A 9,392-nucleotide genomic window follows, 5' to 3' on the forward strand; every position below is an offset into this window, starting at 1 on the left:
TCACGACAGCTCAGGAGACCCGAGTGCACACACGAACAGGGGGAACAGCATTCTGCCTAACTGCCGGCGGGGAGCTCTATTTATCCTCCCCAGACTTCCGTCTCGTGAGTACCCCTTCCCGCCATAGCCGCGCGATCTCCCCTCACCGCCGCCAATCATTACCTGTCTAGCCCCAGGCTCGCGGTCAGCCATGAATCACCGGCTCGTGGACCGGCTTTTCCCGCCTGGCAGATTATCGCTCCAGCAGCGCGCGGACCACACAGTTGCCTCATAGACAGATCATTGCTACCCTGCAGGCTATTGCTAGGCATCCTAAGACTAGACTGTCCTTCAAACATCACCTCACAACAGTCTATACCAAACCTATACAATATATACATGTAAATAATGAAATACAAATTTTATCCCTTCAACAATCCATCTATATACATATATAATATCATATTTTATCATATATTATTATATTACCCATATATTAATATGTTTATTTCCCCTACCAAAGATATCTATAAAAAAAACAAAGAACCTAGGCGCTAATTTTTACGGGAAAATTAAATATATTTATATATATATATAAACATATACACATGCAAATATGCACATGTGTATCCAGTTTAATCGTATCTCTTTAGTTCCCGTTCGCTGCTGCAAACAAACTTCTGTATGTTTGTAATTGTATATAAGAAATAGGAAAAAGATACAGCAGCGCCTGGGATCAACAGAGCATACAATATAGCACAATTAGTCAATTAATTACACATGCAAATATAAGTCACCGAGTGTCAAATCAATCCAACCCAATCAATAATGCACATAAAATGTTTTAATATAACACAATAGAATTGTATTTAAAATATACTGTGCACAGTATTAAATTGGAAAGATGCTTTGAAAAAGCCAAAAGAGAGAACATATAAAACATAAACATAAAAATGTGTCCACTATTGAACACAGTAGTATAGCATGTATAATATCACAGACCTGTCTCAGTTAGAAAATGTGATCATTAAGAAACACTGTTGCGCAATTTAACTTGAAACAATGACTATGAGAACAGTGTATAGTCCTCAACAATGTATAGTAATAAGTAAGTTCGGACAGATATCTCAGTTCATCAAGTCCATATATATAAATAATAATAATGAGTAATGTTCTTGTTAAATGATGTTCATGCAGAGGAAAAATAAATATGAATACTGGTTCTCTGAAACATATACGTGTGGCGTCCCACCGTAATGTTACCTGGTGAGTAATAAAAATGGAACCGATAGTCAGATTAACCACACCTCGTGTGGCTGCTGAATAGATAGAAAATATCGAGACCGCTGATCCCTGGTTAATTGACAAAGGGAAAGGTGCGAATACTGAACGCCAGACTGCGCTGGCCTGATATCTATATATGAACCAAACAAGTATTATACTATATAGATATAATAATTTATTACTAAACGATAAGTAGCAGATATTATTCAGGTTACACTCTCCCCCTGGTGATCTGTATATTTATCCATCCCCATTTAAATCGGATCACCAAATACCTTCCCCTTTTCTATACCCGAAATAAGGCCAAGTAATTACTATATTTGGATTAATGATTTGAGGTAAGTATGCAGGTTTACCTAATTCTGGATAGGTTAATATTAATGGAGGCCTCCGTTCCCTGGATGGCCTATAACTATGCACTATATCCTCACCAGTCTCTGTAGTCCCAGTTTCCATGCAAGACTCCCTGGTTAGGTTAACATTGTTATCATTTATACTACTTTCGGATGTAACTTCTCTCTCAGAGTCCAACCCACCATCCTCATTAGTAATACTGACTGATATATTACAATCATTTTCAGGGACAATCTCATTTAACCCATTGGGCGTGATAAAATCGGGCAATTGGGGAACAGAGCTATCAGGATCCTTATCACAATAGAAATACCCTAGACCACATTCTCTGTTCTCAGGATCCTCATTAGGATCCGCAGCAATTTCTGGGGAGTGGCATCGTCCTTGAGAAGATCGCAACCTACTACCATTTCGCCAATTAGAGCTTAACAGTGATTCATCTTCAACTGCTTCGGGGAAACGAAGATCTTGGGCTATAGGCAAAAGATGTTGTCGGTGGTAAGTAAGAATTGGTCCCTCCCCCGACTCTGACCTTAGTTTATAAACTGGTATGTTAGGTAATTTTTCAATTACCACATATGGATCAGGTTTCCATCGATAAGCTAATTTTTGTCGTCTAGGAAGTCCCAATTGCTGTACTAGCACTCTATCCCCTATTCCTAATACATTTTCTTTTATGCGCAGGTCATATCTAATTTTATTCTTGACCCCTGCTTTGTTTGAAGCGTCCTGAGCAAACTTATGTGCATGTCTAAGCTCTTTTCGTAATTTAATTATATACTGGGAATGTGTTTGTCCATCAGCATCCCGGGAGGGAAGTCCTAATGAAACATCTATTGGTAGTCGAGCTTCCCGCCCAAACATTAATTCATATGGGGAGTACCCAGTGGATTCATTCTTAGTGCAATTATAGGCATGCACCAAGTGACATATCCGTCTCCTCCACTGTGTTTGGCCCATGGGGCCCAAGGTGCCCATCATATCAAGCAAGGTGCGGTTAAATCGCTCTGGCTGAGGATTACCCTGTGGATGGTAAGGGGTAGTCCGGGATTTCTTAATCCCACAGCACAGACAGAGCTCCCGAATAATTTTTCCCTCAAAATCCCGCCCCTGGTCGGAGTGCAATCGGGCTGGTAAACCATAGTGAACAAAGAACCGTTCCCATAAAGTTCTTGCTACAGTAATAGCCCGTTGATCAGAAGTAACATAAGCCTGGGCATAACGGGTGAAGTGATCCGTTACTACCAGTATATTACATTCCTTTCCAGGTGATGTTGCCAAGGATAAATAGTCAATACATACTAGATCCATAGGACCCTGGCTCTGAAGATTAACAAGAGGGGCGGACTTGGTGGGGAGAGTCTTCCTCAATATACAACTACCACATGTCCTACAGTATTTTTCAATATCCTGGTCCATCGAGGGCCAATAAAACCGATCAGTTATCAGTCCCTTAGTTTTTTCTACCCCGAGATGGCCGTGCTGGTCATGCAATGCATTCAAAATAGTGTTTCTATAACACTGAGGAGTAACTAATTGTGATTTGAATTTTCCATTGGATTTAACTAATTCACGGTAAAGTATTCCATTCTTTAGGGTCAATTGCTTTATTTGCCGCATCAATAATTTTGATGCATGGGTTAGAGAACTCATATTACACTCAGCACGACCAGACTCCAGACAGAGTATAACAATGGAAATATCTGGATCATTACGTTGTTCCATACGGATCTTTCCCTGACCTATATGTGGCAAGCCTTCTAATTCTAGTTGGCTTAACCAACAATAGGCCAGAGGTAATGCCTGGTCTGAGGCTCCAAGGGCACTAATGCATTCCCCATTATCTGCCGTTACACATGAAATGCTAAAGCACAATCCTTTGATGGTGGTGGAAGGAACTTCAATCCACTCAGATCCATCTATTTCACTCTCAATTCTAGATAATCTAGACAAAGAATCTGCATCTATGTTGTTGATACCTGGGCGATATTTAATCTTAAAGTCATAAATAGACAAAGTGGCTAACCATCTGTGCCCGGTGGCATCTAATTTAGCTGTGGTAAGCACATAGGTTAGAGGATTATTGTCAGTGAATACCTCAAAATTTGCCCCATACAGATATTCATGAAATCTATCAGCAATAGCCCATTTAAGAGCAAGGAACTCCAATTTGTGGACAGGATATCTCCTCTCACTATTGGACAATCCCCGACTGATATAAGATACAGGTTGTAACCTTCCTTCATGAGTTTGGTACAACACGGCACCTAAACCATCAAACGATGCATCCACATGTAATGTATAAGGCAGAGTGGGGTCAACATAGGCCAATACAGGAGCATTGGTAAGACTCCATTTTAATTTAAGGAAGGCCTCCTCACACTCATGAGTCCACCTATTCCCAAATTCCTCAGAGGGCTTAAAATATCCCTCCTTTTTACATGAGGATACCTTTGTAATTTTACCAACGGGAGGATATCCCTTGGTCAATTCAGTGAGAGGACGACATATTACAGAATAATAGGGCACAAACCGGCGATAGTACCCACAAAACCCAAGGAAAGATCTTAATTCCTTTAATTTCGTAGGCCTAGGCCAATCATTTACCGCCTCAACTTTGGTAGGATCGGTAGAAATACCCTGTCGACTCACCACATGTCCCAAGTAAGTTACCGAGGGAAGGCAGAACTTACATTTATCCACAGAAAGTTTAAAGCCTTTCTTCAATAATCTATCCAGTACCTTGAGCAGACGGTGGTTATGTTCCTGTAGTGAGGACCCAAAAACTATAATATCATCAAGGTAAACTAATACCTCGCGATAGTTCATATCACCCACCGTCTGCTCCATGGTTCTCTGAAAGGTGGCCGGGGCACCCTTGATTCCTTGGGGCATCTTTAAAAATTCAAAGAAACCCAAAGGACAAATGAAAGCAGTCTTTTCTCTATCCTGGTGACTCATAGGTATTTGGTAATACCCACTCCGAAGATCCAACACTGTGAACCACTGGCTCCCCTGTAAACAGTCCAACGCCTCCTCTATTCTAGGAACCGTGTACTGATCAGGCACAGTGCGTTGATTAAGTGTGCGATAATCAATACACATTCTAATTTTGCCATTCTTTTTACGGGCTACTACGATAGGAGAGGCATAAGGACTTTCAGAGTGTTGAATAACCTCTGTTTCAAGGAGAGTCTGAAGATGCTGTCTGACGTCATCGAAGTCAGCAGGAGCAAGTCTGCGTGACCTCTCCCTAAAAGGCGTTTCATTAGTCAGCTTTATACAGTGTTCAACACCTTTAGCTCTTCCTAAATCCCATTCACCAAGAGAGAAGACATGCCTTCGGTTCATCAATTCCTCACATAAACTATTTTGTTCTACCAACCCAATGTCACTCCCCTGAAAACATGTGGTTAAGTCTTCTATGGACAGATCCTGAGCCATTGAGGAATCACTGTGCTCAAACTCCCCGTCCCGGTATTTTTCAGTACAAATTGTCTTAGTAATAACTGTCGCTTCCCTACACCTTTCTAAACACCAGTCACTGAGGACCCTAAATAAATGAGCATTAGTCCCAATAATCACAGGCATTACCGTTTTATCACCTGGTGATTCGGGGCATACTAGACCAATTAGAGGTAATGGCTCCGACACACCCATAAATTCCCCTGGAAACTCTATGTTGACTACCACATAACCTAAATAAGGGTATTTCTGTTCACTCAATCCCCAAATTACCAGTCCTTCCAGGGGCAGGATAGGAACATTAGAGAGATAATGTCTATACCAATGTTCGAATATAATGGACACCTGAGACCCACTATCCAATAACACAGGACAGGGATGTCCATTTAATTTAACTACCACACGTGGAGCGGGTCCGATCATACCATCCGGAAGAGAATTACTCCACTGGGTACTCCCCATTGAATCTACATCTAATTTCTGGGAGACGACGAGGGGCCCGCCAATCTCCCACCATCGTTTCCCTGAGGAGAGGAATTATTTGTCTGAACGTTAGTTTCCCCTTCATTCATTCCCCAGTCTATGGAACAGTCCACTGCTCTATGTCCTAACTGTCCACATCGGAAACACCCTCTGCTTATAAAATTTCCACCTCTCCTAAAATTCCCTCTGCTACTGTTAAACCCCCTAGTGGAATTACTGGAATTAGCGTTAGATGGTACCACCCTTTGATTTAGAGCAAGAATAAGCTGGTCTATTTTCTTATTTTGTTCCACTACCAAGGTAACTAACTTATCCTCCCGTGATCCTTGGGCCTCAGGCGAGGGAACCACCACTTTTACAGCCTTAGCATGAGTCTTTTCTCTGGTAGCAATTAAAGCTTCCTCCTGAGTAATCTCTTTAATTAAGTCATTAAGGGTGGGACTTCCTAATAATAGAGATGTACAACGCAACCGTTGAGCCACAGGGTCAGTTGTTAATGCTCCCCTAATTAACTGTTTCAATCGGCTGCTATTAATTTCAGCAGGAGCTAACCCTCCTTTATCTATAATTTTATGGATTAATTTATCTAATCTGTACACATACTGGGATAACTTTTCTCCTGTCTCCTGATAAGTATGGTGAAATCTGGCAACCAAATCACCTACATCCTCCAATGTCCCATATGTATAATCTAAGGCTTGAAAGTAGTCAGCTACTGCAGCTTCGGGATTACTTTTTCTAGTAGCCTGGATAATTTCCATAGCAGGTCCCCGTAGACTTTCCACTATTCTTTGTTTCTTTATGTGGTCAGGACAATGCCACTCCTCAGACTGTTGTATGGCTGCCTCTCTCCATGCCTCATAAGATTCCTCCCCGACAGGCACAGGGAGTATTCCTGAAAAAAGTCTCAATCGCCTGTAACTACCCTCATAGTGCCACCTTTCCAATTGATGTACTACTTTATCAGCTATCACCTCTAACTGATTACCTAATTTTTCTTCAATACCCTGTGTTTGACTACCTTCTCTCTCAGTCGCGGAGGGATCTCCACTGACTGGAGTAGACATGTCACCCACAATTAAGGGTTCAGCCGCCCTTTCACTTCCATCCTTTTCAGGCCATATAATTATCCACCGACGTTCTGGGTTAGATCTCACAGCCACCACTTTAGGAAGCAATTCAGACTCTAAATCATGACTGGTAGTTATCAGTACAGCACACATCTCTCCATTTTCCTTAAATTGTTTATCAACTATCCTGGGTTGTTTCACCCCAAACAGAAACAACATCTCTGTCATAATTGTACCGTCAGTGGTGTCTGTGAGATCCCCCCTTAATACAAAACTCCTTTCTGGATTTACTCCCTTTCTTATACACCATTCCAATGCCTCATTACTTGTATATTGATTAATTTTGGTCACTGTGCTTCACTTACTCCTGAGTATATTATAAAATTATCTCACGCGGTGCCTCCAAATGTAACCCCTCTCTCACCACCCAGGGGTATGTAATACATATGTGCCTCCACCCAAGCTATATTTAGGCTTGCCTGGGTAAGCCTCTATGTCTAACACTGTAGAATAATTGTATATCTATATGACTTCTATACCTAGGCGAATACTTTACAATATATTATTGTACCTGTTCTTCTCTTGGTATTTCCAGGATCGCCGGACAGAATTTCATATCACAACATATATGGTAAGCAACCTTAAGTGTTTTTATTACTACTAAGATATTTAAAGATTAGATGCAAAATAAACATTCTGTCAAGCACAATAATAGAAAATACATTTTCTATCCCCTTTCACTATCTCTCTATAACACCTATACAGGTTATTGTTTGCATGCAATACAAAAAATGTGGTAATATTACTGCTTGAGTGACCCGGGTACTCATAAAAAAAATAAGTGCAATGTCTGGGCCCTTAATTCAGTGTACACTGGCATAAAACTTGTTTGGCATCAGTTTTGTATTAGTCGCAAGTCTATACTTTCCTCTATGTTGGGTGTAGTTCCTTTTGTCTCGTTTATAGTAGAATCTAATCTACTCAGAGTGCCATACTTGAATTAACCCCCATCGGGTACTACATCATAGAAGGGTCTGCTTGTACAGTATTATGTCCATCTCCTTAAAAGGCAGCAGGCATTTTATGGTAGTTAGTCTGCAAAAGATATACTCTACTCTGCTACAATTGTATCCTTTCTTGGTGAAACTATTTGCTGTAGTAGCAGTAGTCCTGTAACTGTATCCGTTTCAACTGTAGAAGCTATTAAGTCTCAATTACTGGACACTCTGCAAAGTAATGTCCTTGTCAAATCTCTTTTAGTAACGTTAAAGAGATATTTTTATAAAGATAGTTATCCTTGTACTTGTTCCTCACATATGTTAATTGAGACTTTACATACTGCTCTAGTATGTGGTACTTGGAACTGTCCAGCCATATCTTTATATATATATATATATATATAATTAAATAGTTCCTTTGAGAAAATTACAGTTCCACCTCTAAGTATAACAGTGTGAAATCGCCTGTCCAGTCTATAACTGCCTTATTGCATCCTCCAATATTAGGACCTAGGGCTGGCAACTTTTGGCTCAAAATTTACTTCACCCCCCATATAAAGCAGACCGCTGGTAGATTCAAGCTGTTTTATATTACATAAGCTAGTGAGGTGTAGCTGTGTGGTGCATTGCATAGTCTCACTTACAGCTTGTAGGTTCTGCACTGGCTTCTCCCCCGACTCCTCCCTAGGGGAGGACTGTAGCTGCTGAGCTGGCCCCTTTCTGCATGTGGCGAATCAGGAGTCTTGCTGGGATGGCTTCATCTCGGTTTCTAGGGACGCGCTGCCCTCCTTCCCTCCATCCGCCCATCCGCATCTCCAGTCTGCCTCCGCCTGGCCAGCCGTCCTATCCCCGCCGTGGAGCCCGCACAAGGTACGCAGGGGGTAAGCAGTGCTTGGGGAATCTATGCCCACCTCCCCTGCTCCCAGCCGCGGCTCAGATCTGCCCTGTATTGGACGTGCTACTCGGTCTCCAGTCGCTTCCGCACAGCTCTCACGACAGCTCAGGAGACCCGAGTGCACACACGAACAGGGGGAACAGCATTCTGCCTAACTGCCGGCGGGGAGCTCTATTTATCCTCCCCAGACTTCCGTCTCGTGAGTACCCCTTCCCGCCATAGCCGCGCGATCTCCCCTCACCGCCGCCAATCATTACCTGTCTAGCCCCAGGCTCGCGGTCAGCCATGAATCACCGGCTCGTGGACCGGCTTTTCCCGCCTGGCAGATTATCGCTCCAGCAGCGCGCGGACCACACAGTTGCCTCATAGACAGATCATTGCTACCCTGCAGGCTATTGCTAGGCATCCTAAGACTAGACTGTCCTTCAAACATCACCTCACAACAGTCTATACCAAACCTATACAATATATACATGTAAATAATGAAATACAAATTTTATCCCTTCAACAATCCATCTATATACATATATAATATCATATTTTATCATATATTATTATATTACCCATATATTAATATGTTTATTTCCCCTACCAAAGATATCTATATATGAACCAAACAAGTATTATACTATATAGATATAATAATTTATTACTAAACGATAAGTAGCAGATATTATTCAGGTTACACTGTTGTTGTTGTTGTTGTTGTTGTTATTATTATATGGCAGCAGTGGACATATGGCAGCAGAGTATACCACTGTGACTGCCTGGTCACTGGAATGACTGATGGCTAATGCACAGGACACTACCACAGGTCTGATGCAGGACAACACAGCAACACTGTAAGGGACTTGTTGTTGTTAT

The 9,392-nt window shown here is 41.7% G+C and overlaps 1 protein-coding gene across 1 annotated transcript; it reads right to left on the reverse strand.

Annotated features, from left to right (window-relative positions):
* Window positions 1-5,555: 5,555 nt before the first annotated feature.
* On the reverse strand, window positions 5,556-6,863 carry LOC134911003 (modulator of apoptosis 1-like). Its single transcript, XM_063919394.1, has one exon. The coding sequence runs from the start codon at window positions 6,861-6,863 to the stop codon at window positions 5,556-5,558; it is 1,308 nt and encodes a 435-aa protein (XP_063775464.1).
* Between the last annotated feature and the right edge of the window lie 2,529 nt (window positions 6,864-9,392).

This window comes from Pseudophryne corroboree, chromosome 4 (assembly GCF_028390025.1).
Source record: "Pseudophryne corroboree isolate aPseCor3 chromosome 4, aPseCor3.hap2, whole genome shotgun sequence".
Taxonomy (NCBI): Eukaryota; Metazoa; Chordata; class Amphibia; order Anura; family Myobatrachidae; genus Pseudophryne; species Pseudophryne corroboree.